The 22,971-nt window shown below is 40.4% G+C and overlaps 3 protein-coding genes across 3 annotated transcripts; 2 read left to right on the top strand and 1 right to left on the bottom strand.

The window, feature by feature from the left end:
* The first annotated feature begins 416 nt into the window (after positions 1-416).
* On the top strand, positions 417-5,292 carry LOC103314201 (hypothetical protein). The gene is made up of 3 exons (XM_008199525.3): positions 417-711; positions 4,728-4,869; positions 5,026-5,292. Exons 1-3 carry the CDS (start codon positions 672-674, stop codon positions 5,180-5,182), a joined length of 339 nt encoding a protein of 112 aa, XP_008197747.1. The 5' UTR covers positions 417-671; the 3' UTR covers positions 5,183-5,292.
* Positions 5,283-22,893, bottom strand: r (rudimentary). The gene is made up of 9 exons (XM_967097.4): positions 22,567-22,893; positions 21,908-22,046; positions 21,592-21,868; positions 21,232-21,545; positions 18,044-21,179; positions 17,893-17,997; positions 9,038-10,975; positions 5,554-5,937; positions 5,283-5,505 (listed from the first exon to the last, which is right to left on the bottom strand). Exons 1-9 carry the CDS (start codon positions 22,670-22,672, stop codon positions 5,308-5,310), a joined length of 6,597 nt encoding a protein of 2,198 aa, XP_972190.1. The 5' UTR covers positions 22,673-22,893; the 3' UTR covers positions 5,283-5,307.
* Positions 11,014-18,025, top strand: LOC103314202 (uncharacterized protein). The gene is made up of 3 exons (XM_008199526.3): positions 11,014-11,342; positions 13,860-15,558; positions 17,272-18,025. Exons 1-3 carry the CDS (start codon positions 11,083-11,085, stop codon positions 17,812-17,814), a joined length of 2,502 nt encoding a protein of 833 aa, XP_008197748.1. The 5' UTR covers positions 11,014-11,082; the 3' UTR covers positions 17,815-18,025.
* Positions 22,894-22,971: the final 78 nt, after the last annotated feature.

Raw genomic sequence — 22,971 nt, 5'->3', positions numbered from 1 at the left:
CCGCAAAACTAATTTTATGGAATTTTTTAATGAAGTGAAGCCATTACGACTGCACTAATAAATAATAACAGTAAATAAAAAGCTGGAATTAGCTAGCCTTTCAAACCTTTCACCACGTGATTTGTACTTCTCACATTAATAAAACAACCAAAGCAGAAATATAATTTCTAATTAATTTTGACTTGTATTGGTTGTAACACATGGTATGCATTTTTTTAACCTGCAAGCATCCGTTATAACCAGTTTACTATCTCATTATTAGTTATGCATTTTGCTTTTATAAAATTGCTTCTTCTGCAAATGTCGCTATCATTTCCCTCGAATCAAAACAATCAGAATTCGCCGAATAATTAATCACAAAATTTCCCAACTTGAGTCCACGACATGCCGCCCATTTCTTCTCGCACTCAAGCAGGTAGAAGATCTTCAAAAGAACGGAAATCAGCTTTCCGTACCAATCGTACCAGCTAAACGCCCCACTCTGGTCTCAGACTCCCCCCAGCGAACACACGCTTTTGTAAATGTTTGTGTTATGTTTTTGAATTGTTCAACACCAACCAAATGTTTATCAGTTTATTGTGTGTGCATGCGAAGAGATAAAAAAGAACAATTCCACAAATTCCTCTCGATCGTTTTAGTCGTTAATTGTGCGGTGAATAAGTGGTGCCAATATGGATTTTGTCAAAGAAAATGACCTAGGGTGGATGGAAGGTGAGTCAAAAAACAGCCCTCGAACTTTTCGTGGGCCAAGCTCTGCGTTATCAGTTATCAGATGGTGTGATGGTTACTCATCAATAAGTTCACAAAACGAACCGCAAATAAAGCAATGACCTACTAGACCAGCTCAACTGTAGATTATTGCTATTGTCCCACTTTCTTTTCCGATGTGCACAAATTGCTTAGTTTCCAAAATTTGGCAACGCTTCCGTATTCAAATTTCGTAATCTAATCGCTGCAGATGCATATCACCAACTGCGCATTTTTACTACTTCAGAACAATTATTTGGCAAATCTTGCCTTTTGACCCGGCGATAAACAACAATAAATGACATAATCTTTACCGTCTCCAGGAAAATATTCCGTTTGATGAAACAAGTTAATCATAATGTTTGAACACAAGGTCATTTTTGATAAATTCGGTGCTTTTTGTTTGTTGTGCACGAACTTATTATTTGTCGCGTAGGTAGAAATAATCTACTTTTTGCTCACGATTACAATGAAAATCGTTCCGAGTGACCTACAGTTGGAAATGGACAATTTCTCGCTTAACAGAGCTAGGAATTCACAATTGGGGAAAATGATGGGTTTCCCCCATTTTTAATCGGTTTATAATTGTGGCTATTTGTGAATTTTTTATTACTACAACGTGTTATTGTTTGAATTCTTGCAGTTCTTATCGTGAGTTTAGGTATGCTGATAAAAATATGGTAAAACCGCTAAAACCGCTCGTATTTACCGAATTACTAGGAAGAATTTGAAAGTGATAAATTATAGGGAGATTAGCCCAAATCTAATAAAATAATACAAACAAAGTGAACGTTTTTGACACTAAAACAGTGTTCACAGGAAGTCGAAATTGCCCAGTTGTTGCGGTTTCTTTATCACATTAACGGTTAATTGAGAACAAGTGATGTTTTCACTAAGACAACTCGTTTGTTGAAGCGAAACTATTTTTGTAACTTAGCGGAAATATAAAACCAAATATTTACCGAATCGTGGTTGTGTCAGTGGAACAAAATCACGTTCGTCAATTTATTCAATAAAAATTAATCAAACATGATAAATGCCAATTGCAGATATGACGTACTTGGAGCAAAAATCATTTTACATATTATTTACTGGAATGACTACCGAGAAGTATTTAAGCGCGAACGAAAACAATTTTATTGTTATATTAAAGCATTATTTCATTTGGGTTAACCAGCGTTTCGGGGAAATCTACACATTGTAATAATTCTCTGTGCGAAATTCGAGACTCGTTGTGATTCTAATGCCATTAAAGTACTCATTTGCGTGCTTTCATAGACTAGTGAAATTTGCCTCTTCAATGATAACTATCAGTTTTTATAAGTAAAGTAAAATCTGGCTTTCGCCAGTTTTAGCACATCTTACATACAGGTTATTCGTATTTATGAAACAATAAATGAACCTCAAAATGGACCTACAAAATGATGTCAATTTCATCATTTCATAGAAGTGTGGATACAGTTAAATATTTTCAGAAAGGTTTAACAGAGAACCTTGAAATTTTGGAAACAGTTAATGTCTAAATTCTATCATCTGAGCGCTCTTTCAAATATACAGGTGACTCTAATTGCTTCATAATCTGTAAACTGGAGTGTCTTCAAAATGTGTAGAACCGAAACTGTAGTTCAAAACTGCAAACGCGTAAAATAATATTTTCCTTAATTCCATCCCTAACGGGGCGCTTGTGAAGGTTCTGATAAATCAAAACATGAACGGCCGCAAAAACGCTTTAAAAAGAGAGGCACTTACATTTACAAAAATTTGTTCACAAAGTCCGCCCTGCGACTTGGTACAAGGTTGCAACCCTTGCTCTGAAAAATCTGCAGCTGACGAGTCAACTGGCGGGTACTTGTTGACGGAATTTTTTCCACGGCCTCAAGAAGACGACGTTCGAGGTCCTTATTTACATTTCACACAAAACAAACGGAAACAAAACAGATCGCGCCGGACATTTTTCGCGGTACAGGGTGTGAACCCTTAAAACAACACCATCTGCACTTCCGTAACACTGGACCATATCGGTCATTTCAGGATTTGTGTGATTTTTCATGATCATGATCCGCTGACTCACAAATCTGCACCGTAGTAGGGGCGTACCGGCGATAACACAAGTTTTTGCACCTTTTTTGTGTTGTACGCGATTAGTTTTTCATTTCTCGATGTTTTTAAATGTAGTCACCAGTGGCGTACTCATCTTTTGTGCATAGCATTTTTGCTCTCATGTGGGCGTATTGCCCAAAATGGAATTTACGTTGCGAAATAGTCTGAAGACTCTCCAGTTTACAGATGAAGGCATTCAGACTCACCCTGTATATCGTCATTTATTTTGAAAATACAAGGCTAAACTTGATTTTTTTAATGGCACGAAGAGTTAAACTTAATACTTTTATAAAAAAGCATTTTTTTCTGAATACAGTTATGTAGCATACCTTTATTTTTATTTACTTTACTTTTATTGAAAAAAATTTTTTTTTACATTTTTAAAAATGCAATTGTTATAACATAGAACTCAGAAATTTGACCCTTGTTGCAATTAAAAAAAAATCAAGTTAGCCTTGTATCTGAAGAACAACTGGAGATAGAAATTTAATAAACATCCGAAACGCTAGAATTTATATTCTCTTAATCATACAGTAGATTTCAATAAGTTTTGATGAATAGTTTTTATAATATTTAACTGTATCCATATTTTTTAGCAACTCTGTATACAGGTGTCCGTTTTTCGAGCTCCACCATAGGGATCTCAGTTATTATAAGAGACACGAAGTCGGTTAAATAAGGGCAAAGTTACGCATTTTTATGCTGAACAATTATCTGAAAGAAAATTGTTGTCATTTCTAGTTTTTGAATTATTGACAAATACAAAAAAATTATTATTTTCGTTTTTATTTTTTTAAGCGAAAACTAAAGGAACTAGACGTTTTTAAGTACGACATTCTTCAGGTACTTTTCAATAAGAAATCTAAATCTGTCATCGCCTTTTTCAAGGTGTTCTTGATGTCAGAGTTACAACACTCAACTTTGGTTTTTCTTACGGATGCCATATTTGATACTTGTATTTTTGAAGTCTTTATGTTCCTGATTACAAAGATTTATCACATGATATGATCGCATCTTACTTGCCGATTAAAATTAAGAAAAAGGCGTTTTTTGCAAAGAGTGTTTTGGAAAAAACGCCAAAAATTTTGTTTAACAAACTAAATTTTGACACTTGTATTAAATATGCAAGCAGAATTTTTATAATTTTGTCTTGTTTTGTTATGCAAAAAATAAACTTCTGTCATTTAGTTTTAAGTAAATAATTGACGGAAATGTAAACGTTCTAGACTCAAATTCAATTAAACTTGTTGGCGTTTTTTTCCAAAGCACTCTTCACAAAATTGCTTTTTTCTCCACTTTGATCAGCGTGTAAGATTCGATCATATAATGTAATACATCGTTATAATCAGGAATAAAAACACTTTTCAAAAATACAAAAAACGAATATGGCTTCCATAAGAAAAAACAAAGTTGAGTGTTGTAACTCTGGCATCGAGAACGCGTTGCAAAATGGGATGACAGATTTAGATCCCTTGTAAAAAAATACCTCAAGAATGTTCTAATTTAAAACGTCTAGTTCTTTTGGTTTTCGCTTGAAAAATTAAAAACGAAAAATACAAGTTTCCGTTTTTGTTCCAGTAATTCAAAAACTAAAAATAACACCTCAAATATAATCAAATTTTCTTGTATACATTACCATTCCAGACCTAGTTGGCCCACATCTTAATCCCATAAAATAATTAGCCAAGTAGCTTTGTGATAAACTTTATTACCATTAAAAATATTTCGCAAGATAATTCAGGTTGCCATAAACTTAATATGCAGGCCTTGATGAGCCGCGACATTCCTTTTCTGGGTTGTTTGTGTTTACGTAACACAGTTATTCTTTGTTTGGCAACAATTGCGCTAATTGAAAACCCTAACATTCCTTTTTTTTCCAGATAATTCTAGTCAATCTACCAGTGTTCCGGAAATAATTGAGGAATCAAACGAAATCGGAACAGTGGTGATCTTCGTGATTTCAGCGATACTTACCATTACCTTGCTCTTTGGAGTGGCCATTTTCATAGACTGCAGACAACAGTAAGTAATTTATGAAAAAAAAATGCCTTTTGTTTCACAATCGGTGCAATAATAATAATAATAATAAAATTAGTTCTCCAATAAATCGCTTATGTTCGTAAGATTAATCTTATCGCCACTTAAAAAAAGAGTTATCTGGTATTTCTGGCATTTCAGGAAACTAATCAACCTGCAACAACAACGCAAACCAAAGAAAGTATTAAAAATCAGGATCCCGAGGCTCGGAATGGGCCGTGCCATCCGTGAGGACGAAGCCTCTTTCGCCGACAAAATGCAAGAACCTGAACCATCCTCATCCCAAGTGATAGTCTAACCGATCAAAATGTAGCTCAATTGTACATAATTTATCATCTCTCTAATCATAAATATGGTCTTAATTTATACGAAAAGACTGACGGTGTAATAAATCCGTATTTTACTTAACTTCCTTTATTTCGTTTAACACTTCCCTAAAACCATGGCTAGGAGCGCCATTCTGACATACATCCCGCACTCCGCCTGCCTGAAATAGGCCGCCCGGGGGTCCGTGTCAAACTCCGGGCTGATTTCGAACACCCTGGGCAGGGGGTGAAGCACCACCATTTTCCTCTTCGCCCTCGTCATCAGTTGCGGAGTTACGATAAAGTGGCCACAGGCCTGAAATAATCAATTAAACAAAAATACCCTAAGCCGGGGTTAACCCACCTTGTCGTACTCCTCTTGTGAGCTAAACCGTTCTCTCTGGATGCGAGTCATGTACAGTACGTCCGTGTCCGGCAGTACCTCCTCAAGGGTACTGTGCTCGTTCTGGGGTATGCCTTTGGAGGCCACGAAGCTGGTGATATGACTCGGCATTTTCAAGCTCGGGGGGCTTACGTAACGCAGCTGCACGTTGTACAGTGTCAGCAAACGTGCAAGGGAATGAACAGTGCGCCCGTTTTTCAAATCACCAACTAGGGTAATGGTGAGGCCGTTCACAGTGCCGATCTCCTCTCGAATTGTGAAAATATCGAGGAGGGCTTGGCTGGGGTGCTCGCCGACTCCGTCGCCGGCGTTGATGAGGGGCTTGCGGCAGTGGTGGGACGCCCGCTGTAACCGAGTCGGTTAAAATCGGACCGAAAATAATAATGTGATTTGTGAGACGAGCCACGCAGTAGCGAGTGATTATCACAATGAGAGATTGTGCATTTTTTCTAACGCACACATTGTAAATTGTAGTTTTTTAATCTTTATCCGAATTATAGTAATAATCGTAGTAATAGTAACAATATTAATGACAAAAGCCTAAGGGCGTAAAAAAGGAAAGAAAAAAGTGAGGAGGCAAAGTCTAGCTAATGCAAAAAGAGTCGTAAACATAATAAACAAAACATTATATCTATATTTTTTTATTGGTAATCTACAGCAGCGTGTTTAAATCAACTTTCAAAAAAACGCGTTTTTTGAGTGACCGTGGCAACATCAATAACCCAAGAAACGTGAAGATAAATAACAACTTTTGAATGAATTTTTTTTTATAATGACAATCAATTCCATGACAACGAAAGGTATACTGATCCCACGTTAGATTATTTCTGTTAAAATTTTTATTAAGTGTACTAATAAAAAAAATAACGTAAAGTATTCGTAAATAACTTGTCTTCAAAACACTTGCTCCGGCTACGACGTCGTGCTCGAAAAAATACTATTCTTAATAATACTATACAGAAGTAAAGTAAAAAATAATAACATTAATAGAAATAATAATACAAATATGAAAAAGTAACTTTTATGTTAAATAATTTATATCGGCAAACCTTTATATTGATAGTGACTGATATTTTCAGTTTTACAAAATTATTTTATAAGAATTATCCCTCACTCCAACAGAACTGTCTATAATAGGTACTAATGAGGAACCATTGATTCCCCGAAAAATAAAAACATGACCATCAGGAATATCAGGGCAATATGCAGTTCACAAAGATGGTAACCTTCAGCATAAAAATTACAAAAAACAGTGCGACAAAAAAAACAAATGTTACAGTTTAAAAAAAAAACGTATAGTTGGATTTTCTTTAGAATGACACATTTTTTTGTCCTTTTCAATTTTTCGGTAATGTATTATCTGTCGTATTCAAGCTGTTTTCGCAATAATGCGTAGTTAAATAACATGGATAAAATAGAATAGAATAGAATAAAATATAGCGAATAAAACAATAAGATACAACAAATTAACAAAATCGAAATAACCTATTACTTTTAAAACAGCATGGTTTAATAATGTTATCTTTGGACATTGGTCAAAACTTACAGAATTTAATGATTGATGTTTTCGAGAAATTTGTCAAGTTTAGATTAATTGTTAGTTTTTTTTGTTAACCGTTGTTGCCATTTTAAGATGTTCTGATGATTAACATAGATTTCAAATCGATAAATTTTTTAAACATTTTTTCGTGGCTTATACTTGATTACTTTATCTAGTCTGTGATCTATAATGATGTATCGTTGATGCGCCACTTTTGGCACACCTGTATAAGAAATAAAAACGATATTCACACGGAAATAAGAAAATGGGAATTTATTTTTTATTCGTTTCCATTGAAAACGTAATAACTACTGAGTTAGTAGCTCAGATTAACAGGACAACAATTTAACAATTGTTTAAAAAAAACTGAACTTTAAATTTTTAGACCATGTTCAAACTATGAAAAAAAAATAAAAAACTGATATACATATTTATGGTATGATCTTTTTAAAATAAAAATAAATAAAACAAAGTTTCAAAACTCGACACACCAAACCCTTTATTTGAAACACTATGCGTTTCAACCACAAAGTGGTCATCCTTAGGTGAGAATATAAACTCGCCAAGAAAATCCAACAAGAACAAGAAGTATGACCTTTTTTGTAACTGTACAAACATTGTACTTAGATCTATGCTGTAACGAGTGTTACAATCAGTGGCGCACTCAGAATTTTTTTGGAGGGGGCCATTTTTTTATAATATATGGCATGGTAAAAGGATATGTATTTCAAACTAAAAACAACTAAATTGGTATATATAAAAAATACAAACTTATGTAAGAATTAAAAAAATCACGATAAAAAAATCTTCAAAGAGTATAACGTTTAAACGTCTTTTTCTTAAACTCCAAATGTTTATAATAAATATAATAATTCCAGTCACCGTACCAAGAACACTTGAACTACTTGTATTAGTAATTCTACTGCTAGTTGTAGTACTAGTTGTTGACTTTATATTATCTTGTTATAAAATCAGGCATTTTCTCATTTCCGTTTTTCTGCCATATTTGTAAATAAGAAACATTTTTTTAGATTTACTTATTTCTAACCCTAAGAGTGTTTTATCTTAAAAAATGAAAAAAATGCTTTGTACAAATAAACAACTCACATAAAAGTAATATTCACGGGCTAAGTGCTTGACAGCTAGACTAAATGCATCCGTGAACTGACGAGAATTGATAAATTTTGCAGCAAGTTTCAAGAAAACATGTCTGAGTATTTCTCGCAATAACAAAAACCAGACGCAGTTACGTACCTAAGCGACGCATGTCTCTTTTTTAATTTTTTTTATAAAAAAAAATAAAATTTAAGCCACTAATTAGAGCTTGGGGGACCAGGCCCCTTGGCCTTCCCCCTGGGTGCGCCATTGGTTACAGTGCACGAGTACCACGATAAGGGGTTGTAGCAGATGCAATACTATTTTTTCTGTCAAGCGCCTTTTAAATTGTGTTTTTCTTTAAATTTTTATCTGAATTGTCTAGTAACTCTTCTATGGTAAATAATATAGCATGACCTGACCAGATACTAAATTCCTTGACAATAGAAAAATGTCTCCAATGATATTTGTGTCGTATACACGGAATATAAAGCGGTCGTTAACTCATGTTTCCATTGCGGACTTTTTTATTGTCAAGGAATTATCACCAAGCCTGCCATAAATTATTTCAGCTTTGAGATTTACAATATTAAAATATTAATTACTCAAAACTTATCAATTATTATTCCACGTACCACGGATTACCACTATAAAAATTAAACGAAAACATGCCATTATTTTTTTAATTGGTTTTTAGTGCCTCACAGTCATATTTAAAAAAATGGACAATATCAGGGTATTTTTTTTACTTAACTAGAAATATTTATTTTTGAGTGGACTAAAATCCAACACTGTGTACTTAATACTCACCATAACCGAGCCAGGCGTCGGATGCCTCAACACCACCACATCGGCATACCCCGCCATCACAGCAACCGAGTCCTCCAAAGTCTCCCCTTTCTTCACCGACGAACTCGTCTCGTCCATATAAATCACCCCACCGCCCAACCTCTGCATGGCAGCCGCGAAACTGCAACTGGTCCGAGTGCTAACCTCGTAGAAAATCGACGCCATGACTTTCCCCTTCAAGATATGATCAACAGCCCGCTCCTTACTGACATTAACGCGAAAAGTTTGCGCCAAGTTGAAAATATCATTGAGCTGGTCTTTCGTAAACATATCCACCGAAAGAATATGCTTGTTGGCAAGACTGTGATGCATCTGCTCCATTTGGGAGAAACTACCAGTGCGGATCCGGGGCCCCACGGGCGTGGGCGAGGTCACCCCCAGCCGGCTGTCCACGTGCAGCTCGTTGGTGGCAGAGAAGTGCACTTTGCCACCCCCTGACAGCAACTTCTTGAAAATCTCGTTGGTCTGCCCGTCGTTGTACTCCCCAGTGGTGACGGTGGGAGGGGCTATGACCTCGTCGAAGGTCTTTTTGTCCCACGTGCGCACGTTTTGCCCAAACCCGGGCTGCACCAGGATCTGGCCGTCGACGAAAGCCACCTCTCCACGGAGCACCACGCGGTGGACGGCTCCCTTGACCTTGCGGCCAGCGAACGGGGTCCACTTAGCCTTACTGTAAGTGGTAGCCTCTGGAATCGTCCACTCCTCGTCCAGGTCGATTTCAACGTAAGTGTTTGGTTGGTCCGGCAAATTGAAAATCTTCTTGGGGTTGCGGTAGAACTTGGTGACGATGTCGTCAATAGTCAGTTTGTTCTCGTTAACGGCGTTCAGGAGCAACGGGAGGATTGTCTCCAGCCCGGGGAAGCCTGGGGGAGGGCTCGAACTGGTCTTCTCCTCCAAAGTGTGGGGGGCATGGTCGGTGGCAAAGCAGTCAATCACGTGTAAGTTATCCCAAAGGGCTTGTTGGTCCTCTGGTGACATTAGAACAGGCCGAACCTGACTTTTACACACCCCCAAGGTTTTGACATCTTCAGTCGAGAGAAAAAGGTGGTGGGGGCAAACCTCACAGGTTATGTTCAAGCCTTTTTCCTTGGCCGCTTTGATGATCAAGATTTCCTCTTTCCGGGCCACGTGACAGATGTGGATTGGCCGGTTTTGCAAACTCGCCATCAGGATAACAGCGGCCGTGGTTTGCCCCTCGGCATGCACACAAATCGGGGCTTTTTTCGGCCAATTAGCCAAGTGCTTGGTCCAGGTGTTGAGATCGTTAAGTCTCAACGTGGTGAAGGTCTCATTGAGGTACATTTTGAGGCCTGCGACCTGGGGGGCGAGCTCCGGGATCGCGGAGTAGTTGTCTGAGGAGGCCCCCATGTAGATGGCATAGTCACACCGGGCGTTTTTCCGCGCCAGGTTCTCCACAAGGGTTAGGGTTTCCTGGTTGGTGACGGCCGGGTTAGTGTTGGGCATCGCGCAAATCATGGTGACGCCGCCAGCGAGGGCTGCGGCCGTGCAGGAGGCGTAGTCCTCCTTGTGGGTGGCCCCGGGTTCACGCACGTGGACGTGGGTGTCAATAAGGCCCGGTAGTTTGACCAAACGGCGCGAAGACATGCAGTCAGTGTGGGTTTTCATGGGGGGCGCGGTCCCAATGCGTCTCAGAGCCTCCACCAGGAGTTTGGTGCATTTGACGTCGGTCACGAGCGGGATGGAGTAGTCGATGGCCAGGCGCCGGGTCCTGTACCCGTGGGTCATGAAGGAGGACACTCTCCGAGCGCCGCCATTGCGCATGGGGAGGTTGATAACCAAGTCAAACTGTTTCTTTGACAAAAACTCCGCCAAGTGCTTGAGCTCCCCTTGGCTCGTTATGGCATCAATGTTCTCGAAAGTCCATTGTACCGACTCGACCTAATAACAATAAAGATTCATAGTTTCGGCAGGTTGATAGTTTTTTAATCTAATCTCCGTCAAGTGCCAGAGATAAAATGCAAGTTTAAAGTATCGGGAGTACTAATATGCGGCTCGCGGTTGAGATGGGCAATTGCAGTTCGCACAAGTCCGAAAGCCCCAAGGGGAGAGTGTCCACCAAAGCGCGGCCAAGTCATTTGGACTGGGACTCGATCATGAGTCAGGAGAATGACGGGGGTGCCATGTCGCAGAAGAGCTACGACCAAGTGGAAGTGGCCAAGATGAAGAAGGAGTTGCTCGAGTCGCCGCAGATTTTTGTGCTGAATAATTTGTTGATGTCGGTCATGTTTTTTGAAAACTACGAAAGGTGAGTCTTTGTGTTATCGGAAGGTCAAGTGACTTTGCTGGAAATTATCTTATCGGGGACATTTTTCGCATTTTTCGCAAGTGGCGAGACTAATTTATTTAATTTATGGCTGCAATAAGGAAGCTGACCCGAGGTGATTGAATCGGGTCAACTATTTTCAATCAAAAGCTATTTTAAGTCTCGGGTGAAAAATACTAGGATGTGGGGTGATACGGTAGGTCAAGTGCATCGTGATTTAGTTTTTGGGAAAATTAATTGACTTGACCTAGAAAAGTTTTGTCAATACCGAAAAATGAGTTAAAAAATTAGCAATGAGAAGTAATGACATCATTCATACTTTCATTTCAGTATTTTTTCAGGCACTGTCTCAATATCCAAAACCGTAACAAAAAGGTGACCAACTTTAGAAAATTCAATATCAAAATACCAATAACAAAAATAATGGCATCAAAAATCATGAAAACCTTCTTAATATTTTCGAAATCGTAAATATTTACCCAATATACGCATTCATAACTATATTATTCTGTGTTAGATTTAATTTTTAAAAACATACCTTCTTTTCTGTATGACTGCCTTTGTTTTCCGCAAAATACCGGGTGTATCAGAAATACGTGTGTTAATTTTAACAGGTAACAGAGTTCAACACATAAAACGTTTTTCCTATTTGTAATTTTTCAATAAATGTTTCGCAAATTTACTTAAAAATTGGAACAAAGAACATATAGAAATGTGTACCAAAACAAAAAAAAATATTTTTGTTCTATCGGAGAATTTGAACAATTTAAAACAACAATGAAAATTGTTGTTATGAATACAAACTAATTATTAAACACTGACCGGCTCGTTTGTACGAAAACAATAAAGATCATGAAAATAATGAATAAGAATTTTGCAATATGTTATGTGTATAGAAAAATTGTACTTGATGAGTTTTCTTACGTGGTAAAATTAACAAACGTATTTCTGATCCACTCTGTATAACTTGTTTGTTTGGAGTTATGTTATGAGGAAGGTATGTGTTTCATTTAAGTTTTTCTAGGCACTAAAGATCGTTTACAAAGAGAATTTTTTGCAGCTTGAGTTACATTTCCGTTTTATTGCAAATTTTAAAATAAAATTTAAAATATTAGTCTTTAGTTCTTAGATTTAATTTATAAACGGCAATTTTTTTGTATTTTTTTTGAATAATTAGAACGAAAACACTTAAGGTGACAACTAAACACAAAAAAATTAACAAAAAACAATCTCCCATTTTAAAATAAAGCAAAACCGAAAAAAGATAAAGCTCTTTGTGTAACACTTTCAATAACTTGTATAAGTTTTTTATTCTATTTTTTTCTTTTTAATTGTTTCGTTTTATTTTTTAATTTCTTTATACTTACCAGAAAGATAAAAATGTGTACTATCTAAAACACGTCAGTTGTTATTTAAAAACTTAAAAATGACGTCATTAGTCATTACTCAAAAACGAATGTCGTCAGAAATGTCATTCTGGTGTCAAAATCTAGCACTTAAAAAAATTAAAATCGACCTGTTCGAGGATTTTTTTGATAAATAATTCGTAACAAGAATATGAATTTTGGGTGTTTTTTTGGTTCAGTCTGTAGATTAGGTCTGTTGATTTAAATCACATGGTTAACAAAAAATTTCAGAACTGATCTTACAAAGGCTTTGACTTGTTGGCTTAAATAATTAAGCAAGTGCATCGCATTTTTCTGAAAAAAACTTTCCTAATAAATAAATGCTCAAACGGGTAAAACTGCTACTTCGAAATACTTTGGTATATTTTTTGACGAAAGATTGTCATTTTAACACTGTGATTTCAACCACCCTTAAATACAGTCATTACAATGAGATATTAACAATGTAAATATTTGATACTTTTGACCCACTTTATAAATTGTGTTATCTAAAAATAAACCATTTGGAATTATTATCTCTATTTAAAAATACATAATCATTCCAAACCACATGATTTAATCGAAATTTGAAAAAACCCAAGTATTTAGTTATGTACAGCAGTAAAAAGATAAGCTTCAAGAGGGTGCATTTTGATTACGTTGACTTACGATAATAATCTTGCTTCAAATTCACAATTTTAACAACAAAATCTCTTCATTTCACTGTGATAACATCACATAATGAGATAACTCAGTTTGTCTGCTCATTATCTTTAAATGTAAATTGTTAAATCAAGCCGAAAATAAACTACACTTAAAAAATAGCGGTAAACATGTACTTACATTACTCACGATGAAGATGTGTACGAGATAAAGGCAATTACAAGAAACGGCTTATTTTTTTGCTACTTGAACTTATCATTTAACAAGAGTTGGGTGACAATTACAATTATAAAAAGTAATTTAACTAAGCGCATTCCTTATGCATTTTTCGTATCTTTAAGTCAATAAAAATTTATCAGATTCCTGTCACCGCAAATGACTGACAAATTCCAGCATTATCACACCACGAAATTTTTCTTAAAACTCTCAAACCACTAATCATTGCTTGCAGAGAAAAGCAAAAATTCACGCACTCAACCATCGAGAAAGAACTCAACCCGACCCTGCTCCGCGACGAGACCATCGAGTGTGTGATCCCTGACGTGATTTTCGAAAACGTCCACAAAAACGTAAAATTTCGCCGAATGCACGGCCCCAATAAAAACAAAATTGAACCTTTGGTACCTCGCCGATACTTCGTGGTGAACGACAACATCGAAGTCTTGGAGACAAAGAACACCCCTCAGTACAGTGCCATCGACAAGCCCGGCTACCAAGTCGTCGTCGAAAAGTCCGAGGAACATTTCGGTTTCGTCAAATTAAAATGTGCCCCCAGCCAGGCGCGCACAATCGAGCCCGAGCCGGCCCTGGACAAGAAGGACCCCAAACCCGGGCCTTCGACCCAAACCGACGATTCAGAAATCTACGAATACTCGACGATTGCTAGTGTAAATACCCCAAAACCCCTAGACATCACAAGTTGCGAAAGGCGGGACACTTTGCCCAAAACGTGCTTCACGCAAAAGCGGATCCGGAAGTACGAAGAAACGTCCGATGATTCGGACGAGGAGGAGGAGGCGGGTCGGAAAGTGGACGAAGCGAAGGAGTTGTACGACGTGGTGTCTTATATTTCCTCAAATGGGTTCATGAAGTACATCCAGAATGCGGTTTTTCCGAACTCGTTGGGTCTGGCGTTGGGCTTCGACGCGAGCGAAATAGCCCTGGCGAAGGCCATTCCGGGGAAGATTTTCTGCAACTTGCAGGACGTCAATGAGGATTTTGCCGTGTTGCCGTGCGAGATTGTGCCTTCGGTGGCCATCCAGTGGCCGATTGAGTTCACTTTTGAGTTCCACAACCGGGCTGAAAGGCCCACAATGTGGGACAAGTTCGGCGAAGAGTACAAGTGGCCTAAGCTGAACATGATCAACGAAATTCGGGGCTTGAGCTGCGCCCTCGTCCCCCGGGGCTACATCCCCAAGCGGGGCGAAAACCCCGACAGTGAAATCGAGTGGGAAATCGCTTTTCCCAAAGCCCAGCGATACCTGGACACGCACATGTCGCACACACAAATACGGGCCTTCCTGTTCCTGCTAACAATCTACAAATCGTTCATTGAACCCGTTAATAAACAATATGATGGGCTTTTAGTCGACCACTTCCGCACCCACATGTACTGGGAATGTGAGTCGAACCCCAGGGACTGGCCCGAGCACAGGCTCGGGACCAAGCTCGCGATCGTGATCCGAAACTTCATGCAGAAGCTGTCAGTGGGCGAACTGCCCGATTTCTTCATCAAGAAGAAGAACATGTTTTTGAACGTCCCGAACAAGCATTTGAGACATGCCCAGAAAATCTTGCACGATGTGTTGGAATCACCCGCTATTTATTTTCTGGGTGCTTTGAGGAATTTGAAATACACGAACCCGAAGTTTTACCCACACTTTGATTTTAAAGAGTTGTATAGACTGCTCACGGCCGATACGTCTCTAATGGTCAATCCACGAATAGTGCGGCCGCCTAATCTGATACCGAAAAATCGGCAAATGGTTAAGGTCGAAGGCGATGCCAATTATCGGCGGGAGATCAAGTGGAAAATCGAGAAGGAGAAGCAAATGCGGAAACTTGTGATGCAGAAACGGAGGGAGCAAGAGCAGCGTGAGGAGAATCTCAAAATGGAAAGGCGAGGGTCGGTGGATTCGATCGATTATGAGGTTTGTTTGATTTAATTGTGATTGAAAAATTATTGGGGACTAGCAGTCGCCCGAGGCTTCGCACAACTATTTTAAAATGCAGAAAAATAAAGCAAAACTTAGTAACAATTAAAAGTAGGAACACATAATTTTGCTTTTGGTAGTTTTTGTAATTGCAATCACACTTTTATTTTCTGTTATCCTTATTTAAACCCCTTGTGGGTGTAATTTTCACAAATCCTGAAATACATGTTCTCATGAATATAACTTCAAAAAAGTTGGATTTTTGTCTTTAACTCCTTTGGAGGTGGAATTTCTGAAAATTTTGAATTACACTTATCTTTTAGAACTTCAAAAAAATTACGGATTTCTGTTCATCAAATCACCTATGGAATTTGAACGTAGTGTGCCACTTAGTTTAAATTGTGAATGCCGTCAATATGGCAGATCCGTCAGAATAATGCAAAAAGGCTTTAAATCTCAAAACGAAAGATACACAACAAGAAAAGTCACAGAAATATAAGACATATATCAAGATAAATCCTACACTTGAAACAACTTTGCCGGAAAATATAAAAAAGGGAGTAAAAAATTAATTAAAAAATTTGAGAGCGAGATGACAGTACTCATCAAGTCGTCTGTGAATTTCTGATAAAATAAACTGGTAAAATCAGAAATGCGGCTTTATAGAATTAATGACAGGCATTTAGACACCGAATATTACCATTCTCCATTTATTAAGTCTCCAAATTCAGAAATAAGCTTCGACAATAAAAATGTTTTCTTGCACAGTGTGACAATTTAGTTGCATTTAAATATATTTTTTTAAATTAAATAATTCACAATTTGGGACTGACAGTTTTGACATTTATTGACAGAGAATTCTATTGAGTAGAGCGGCACAATTTTTTTATAGTAAACCAATTTCAACGTTAACTAGATGAGAATCATTTAAGAACACATTGTACAATTAGTATTATTTGTATTTGAACGAAGCGGCACATTGAATTCGAATTACATAGACTACGTGATGAACAACCATTTTTGAACACATTTTATTTAACTCCCTTAGGGGTGGAATTTTAACCGAAATCTTAGAATTTTAATTTTCATGATTATATTATTATAATTATTATAACAACGAAGGATTTTTACGTTTAATCCCCTTGGTAAAATTTTTAAAAATTATAATACACGTGTTTCTTCATTTTTCACCGATAGCTAAAATGCGAATTTTCATGGATATAAGTTAAAAAATGAGGGAATTTTATATTTAACCCCCTTAGGGATGGAATTTCCAAATTTCCAAATTTCCAATTTCCAAAAATTTTAAACCTGCATTTTCCATCTTTAGCCGAAAACCCAAGTACCAATTTTCATAAATATAATTTTTGAAATTACGAATTTTAATTTAAATTTCAGCATAGGGGTTGATTTTTCGAAAATCCTGAGACACGTGTTTCTTCATTTTTACCCTAAAGCCTAAATACAAATTTTCATGGGTATAACATTAATATATTTTTTTAAATTACGGATTTTAATTTAACTTTAACACCCCATTTAACACACTTGGGGTGGGTTTTACAAACGTCAGATAAACCCCTTTCTTAAAATCCTTTCTTAGTAGATTATAAAACCAAATTACAGTGAAAATCTTAACTTTCTATACCCAGCTGTTTAGGCTGTGCCTTGATAGCTCAGTAAGTCAGGAATATAATATAGATTTTTTTACAGCTTCAATGTGAGCAACAGTTCGACCGCTTGAAAATCCGTGAAATCCTCATGTTCTTCATACGACACTTCATCGAAATGGCCCGAAAAAGCCGCCGCTTGGCCAGCCAAAGACAAGCTCTATTCTACTTAAAACAAGCGTACTACCTCGGAAAAATCCTTGAAGACTTTGGTCTCCAAGCCGATGCGCGCGAGCTACTTGAACAAGTGACCAAAGAAGAGGAAACGTCGAAGAAAATATCAGTCTCTGAGTCGTTTGAGTTCCCACCGTCCACACCAAAGCGGAATTCGGCCCAGTTCAGCTGGGAAATGACCCAACAAGTCAAAGGAAACAACATCAACCTAAACAACTTGAACAAATCGTACAACAACACCTCCGGAACCCCACAAAACTTCTCCAAGTTGAAAAAGCACCCCAGCAATCTAAAAACACGAACGAGTGTCCTGCTGCGGAACAGCACCTGTCAGAACGAAGACCGGAGGTCGGTGGAATCGACCGTGCGGAGGAGCATAGTCGGGTTTTCCGACACCGTTGAAATACGATAACGGGAAGATTTACCGTCGATAGACTTGACAGTGTGTATTGTTTTCCGCGTTATTGTATGCTATGTATACTGAACTTACCTTAACTCCATGCTCGTTGTAAAAGTCAGCGGTGCCCAAACTTGCATACAACTTGTACCCCATCTTTTGCAACACTCTCATGCTGGGCAGCAGCTCCATTTTATGCTACAAATAAAGTTATTTTTCTAAACCAGTGTGTCTTTAACCGTACCTTGAAACTCCCAATTGACAGCAGAATCGATTTTTCGGGGACGCTAAACCCAGTACTCATCATGGCCTTCAAGTACGCCTCGTACCGATTATCCCCAAAACAGGCCACCTCCCCAGTGGACGCCATCTCCACCCCCAGCATAAAATCGGCGCCCGCGAGCCGCGAAAACGAAAACTGGGGCACCTTAACCCCCACTTTGCCGCACCCCGAGAGCACATCCACGGGCTGGACCAGCTCCCCAACCATCACCCGAGTGGCCATCGCCACAAAATCATGGTCTAGGGTTTTGGAAACAAAGGGGAAGGAACGCGAAACGCGCACGTTACACTCGATCACTTTCAGATCATTGTCCTTGGCGATCAGTTGCATGTTGAAGGGCCCAGTCACCTCCAGCGAGGCCGCAATGGCCTTGCAGATCTGCGTGATCTTGCCCAGAGTCTCGTCGTTGATGTCCTGCGGCGGGGTAACGAGTGTGGCGTCCCCGGAGTGCACCCCGGCGTTCTCCACGTGCTCCGACACCGCCATGCAGAGGATAACGCCGTCGCAGGCCACCGCATCGACGTCGATCTCCTTCGACTCGAGGATGAACTTCGAGATGACGACTGGGTGCTCCTTGGAGACGTCGCTAGCGGCGTTCAGGTACGTCTCCAAGTCCTGGTTGGAGTGGGCAACGTTCATGGCGGCGCCGCTGAGCACGTAGGAGGGGCGCACCAGGCACGGGTACCCCACTTCTTCGCAGAACTCGATCGCCGATTTGAGGTTAGTGAGTTCCTTCCAACGCGGCTGCATGATCCCGATCCGGTCCAACATCCGCGAGAATTTGAAGCGGTTCTCGGCGCCGTCGATGGAGTCGGGGGACGTGCCCAAGATGCGGGCTTGCTGCCGGTGGAGGTCGATGGCGATGTTGTTGGGGAGTTGGCCGCCCATTGACAGTATGATCCCGACAGGGTCCTCGATGTTGTAGATGTCCATGACCACTTCAAAGGAGATTTCTTCAAAGTAGAGGCGGTCCGACATGTCGTAGTCGGTGCTGACGGTTTCGGGGTTGTAGTTGATCATGATTGTCTTGCGGCCCAAGCGGCGCAACTCCCGGAGGCACCCGACTGCGCACCAGTCGAACTCCACGGAGCTCCCGATGCGGTAAACCCCCGATCCTATGACCATGGTGTGTTTTTCCTCGAAGGTCAAGTCGTGCTCAAAGGCGTTGTAGGTTAGGTAGAGGTAGTTGGTGGTGGCGGGCCATTCCGCCGCCACTGTGTCTATCTGCTTGACGTATGGCTTGATCCCGAACTCCTCGCGTTGCTTCCTGATGGCCAGTTCGGTACTCTTGACTGCTGTCGCAATCTGTTTATCGGAGAACCCGATTTGTTTGGCCTTCAGTAAAATATCATGCGACAAGTGCAGCTGGTCTATGGTTTCGAGGAACGTGGTCCAGTCGACGATCTTCTTCATCTTCTCCAAAAACCAGCGGTCGATTTTGGTCAAGTCGTACAGCCTATCGACCGAATAGCCTTTCTTGAGGGCCGCCGCCACCACAAACATCCTCTTGTCGGTGGGTTCCTTCAACTCCTCGTCGTTAACGTCCTTGAGATAGGGGTCAAACCCCATCACGTTCTCGTCAACCATGCGCAAGGCCTTCTGGAACGCTTCTTCGAACTTGCGCCCGATTGCCATCACCTCCCCCACACTTTTCATCGAACTTCCGATTTTGGTACTGACGCGGGAGAACTTGTGCAAGTCCCAGCGGGGGATTTTGACGACGCAGTAGTCAAGACTTGGCTCAAAACACGCAGTTGTGACCCCAGTCACGGAATTATTGATCTCAGGGAGGGGTACCCCCAAGGCCAGCTTGGCCGCGATGTAGGCTAGGGGGTACCCTGTGGCTTTACTGGCCAGGGCCGAGCTTCGCGATAACCTAGCATTAACCTCGATGATGTAGAACTCCTCGGAGTTGGGATTGACGGCGTACTGGATGTTGCACTCGCCGATGACCCCGAAGTGCCGAATCACCTTAATGGCGGTGGTGCGCAGCATGTTGTACTCCCGGTTCGAAAGGGTCTGGCTGGGGGCGACCACAATCGACTCCCCGGTGTGTATCCCCAAAGGGTCGACGTTCTCCATGTTGCACACCGTGATGCAGTTGTCGAAGGCGTCCCGCACCACCTCGTACTCCACCTCCTTCCAGCCTTTGAGCGACTTGTCGATGATCAATTGACTCGAGTGGGCCAAAGCCTGGACGGCCAAAGTCTTAAGTTCGTCCTTACTATTGGCGAAGCCCGACCCAAGTCCGCCTAGGGAAAAGGCAGCGCGGGCCATGACCGGGTACCCCAGTTGCTCGGCCGCCTCCAGAGCCTCCTCCACGGAGTGCGCCGCCATGCTGGGGGCCACCTTCTCCCCAATGGCGGCAATACGTTCGGTGAAGATCTTCCGGTCTTCCGTATCGATTATAGCCTGGATGGGGGTCCCCAGAATTTGGATGTTGTACTTGTCGAAGATGCCGGCTTTTTGGAGCTCGACCCCACAGTTGAGGCCCGTTTGCCCCCCGAAGGTTAACAGCACGCCTCCGGGGCGCTCGACTCGAATGACTTGCTCCACGTAGTCGGGTACTAGAGGCAAGAAGTAGACTTTGTCGGCTAAACCTTTGGAGGTTTGGACTGTGGCGATGTTGGGGTTGATCAAAACAGTTTGGATGTTTTCCTCACGAAGGGCTTTAATGGCCTGGGAGCCGGAATAGTCAAACTCGCCCGCTTGGCCGATGGAAAGGCCCCCGGAACCTATTATTAGCACTTTTTTGGGGCGTTCGGGCAACTGAGGGGTGCCCGAATAGGTTAGTTTTTGGGTAAGGAGAGTCTTAGCTGTCTGGTTGGGGTTCTTAACCAGGTCCAGGAACACGTCGAAGAGGCATTCAAGGTCCTGGGGCCCAGCTGTGTGTTCGGGGTGGAACTGTACGCTGAAAAACGGCAGTTTTGAGTGAATTATTCCTTCGTTGGTCTTGTCGTTAGCATTCGTGAAGAGGATTTCCCAGTCGTTGGGAAGTGTCTCCGTATTGATGGCAAAACCGTGGTTTTGCGAGGTCATGTAACACCGGTTGGTACCATGATGGGTGCATGGTTGGTTGTGACCACGATTACCATACCTGTGGAAACGTTAATTTAGTGAAAATTTACCACGGGATGGTACCACTTTACTTCATTTTGTAGCTTTTGCACCCAATGGCCACTGAAAGGAGTTGGTGACCGAGACAAATACCAAAAATCGGTTTAATTGTTGGTCCCTTAATCACGTCTTTGATGTTATTGATAGTGACCTGGCACATGGTTGGGTCCCCAGGACCATTGCTGAGAAAAAGACCATCATAGTCGTTGATATTGAGTTTGTGGTCCCATGGTACCAAATCAACCCGAGCCCCTCTATTAACCAAACAGCGAATTTGATTGTATTTCAAGCCGCAATCAACGGCACAAATCCTGGGACTCCCCCCGGAATTATACGTCACAATTTTCTACAAAAAAATTGAATACCAAAGTCGACAACTCCCAGCTGAGTACCTTAACTGACACTTCCTCGACCAAATTCCTCAAATTGGGGTCAACAATTTTCAAATTTTCGGTCACAATGGGCAAACTATAAACAATCCGGCCCAAAATCGTCCCCTTTTCGCGAATTTTCTTGGTCAAGGCCCTAGTGTCAATCCCTTGGATCCCGGGGACATTTTCCGACTTCATCCAGTCGGAAAGTGTCCTGAAGTTGTGCCAATGGCTCGGATTGTCGCAGTGTTCACCCACGACGAGACCAGCGGCCCAAATCCGGTGCGATTCGAAAAAACTGAACGGGATTAAAATAAAAGGGACTGTTTTTACTTACTAGGGCAACCCGTGCGGGTCTTCGACCGCTTTGGGGACACCGTAATTACCCACGAGGGGGTATGTGAGGACCAGGATCTGGGCATGGTAGCTGGGGTCGGTTAGGGATTCGGGGTAACCGACCATCCCAGTCTGGAAAACTACATTTCCAAATAGAAATTTTATTACAGCAAAGCAACCTTGAAGCAGATCTAATATTTACAGACGGGTTAATTGATTGAACTGTGGGTCAGTGATACCAGACGAAAAATTTTATTGAAAAATTGATAACGAAAAGGTAAAAATTTTATCTCAGTATTATGGTACTGATAAAGGAACGACCTGACTTTCTTGACCGGTGATTGTTTGTAATCAATGCGAACAAAATTTTCCAGCTATTAAAATGTGTTTCGTTTAAAAACGCATTAACAGTTTCTAAAATGTTTGTTATTGATTTTTGATTAAAAAATGATTATTTTTTTCGGTACTTGTTGTTTGAAATATTTTGAATCCATTTTGCAAAGTTATCCCACACGGACTGAAGTGCTCGTGTTCCAGTTAGTCTAAACAATTAGCTCCGGGTACGACAACAACACCCGGCATTGATAAACGTGTTACTGGTTGTCAATGCTCTATTATTCGTTCCGAAAACATAACCAACCCAGAACCACGTGTTCTTACCAACTTCCCCATCGATTTGGTTTCGAGCCCCAAACGATTCACCCGGTAGTACAGTCCCATCCTCGAGGAGAAGAAAACAAGTGTGTCTTTCGTCACTTTTAGTCATTTTTAAAGTCTCGGAAACTTGGATTAATTAAAGCAGTACCACGGGGTACCAGAGACCGTAAAATGGCACTACGGTTTTTTTTTTCAAATTGAATTAGCAATAATGAAACATGACACTCGAATTTGCCGTAATCACAGAAGCCAAACACCAGAGACGTCTTTTCGCGACTGTGTTTGTTCAGGAAATGAATTATTTACTGACCGGTTCCCTCACCATGCCGATGATAGCAGGCCTGAGAGGACTTTAGAGTATTAGATTTGCCGAACTTTACCTGGACCACAACACGAAAGTGCACCAAA

The sequence above is a fragment of the Tribolium castaneum genome, chromosome 2, assembly GCF_031307605.1.
Source record: "Tribolium castaneum strain GA2 chromosome 2, icTriCast1.1, whole genome shotgun sequence".
NCBI lineage: Eukaryota > Metazoa > Arthropoda > Insecta > Coleoptera > Tenebrionidae > Tribolium > Tribolium castaneum.
Note: the sequence above shows the minus strand (reverse complement) of the source record. Positions and strands in the feature narration are given on the sequence as shown.

Bases quoted from the DNA above. Each gene is read 5' to 3' on its own strand.
- LOC103314202 (XM_008199526.3), top strand. From the start codon at position 11,083: ATGCGGCTCGCGGTTGAGATGGGCAATTGCAGTTCGCACAAGTCCGAA. The intron at 11,343-13,859 runs GTGAGTCTTTGT...CATTGCTTGCAG, and splicing joins TTTTTTGAAAACTACGAAAG to AGAAAAGCAAAAATTCACGC. The intron at 15,559-17,271 runs GTTTGTTTGATT...ATTTTTTTACAG, and splicing joins TGGATTCGATCGATTATGAG to CTTCAATGTGAGCAACAGTT.
- r (XM_967097.4), bottom strand. From the start codon at position 22,672: ATGACTAAAAGTGACGAAAGACACACTTGTTTTCTTCTCCTCGAGGAT. The intron at 21,869-21,907 runs GTAAGTAAAAAC...AATCCCGTTCAG, and splicing joins GACCCGCACGGGTTGCCCTA to TTTTTTCGAATCGCACCGGA. The intron at 21,180-21,231 runs GTAAAGTGGTAC...ACGTTTCCACAG, and splicing joins TGCAAAAGCTACAAAATGAA to GTATGGTAATCGTGGTCACA.
- LOC103314201 (XM_008199525.3), top strand. From the start codon at position 672: ATGGATTTTGTCAAAGAAAATGACCTAGGGTGGATGGAAG. The intron at 712-4,727 runs GTGAGTCAAAAA...TTTTTTTTCCAG, and splicing joins TGACCTAGGGTGGATGGAAG to ATAATTCTAGTCAATCTACC. The intron at 4,870-5,025 runs GTAAGTAATTTA...CTGGCATTTCAG, and splicing joins TTCATAGACTGCAGACAACA to GAAACTAATCAACCTGCAAC.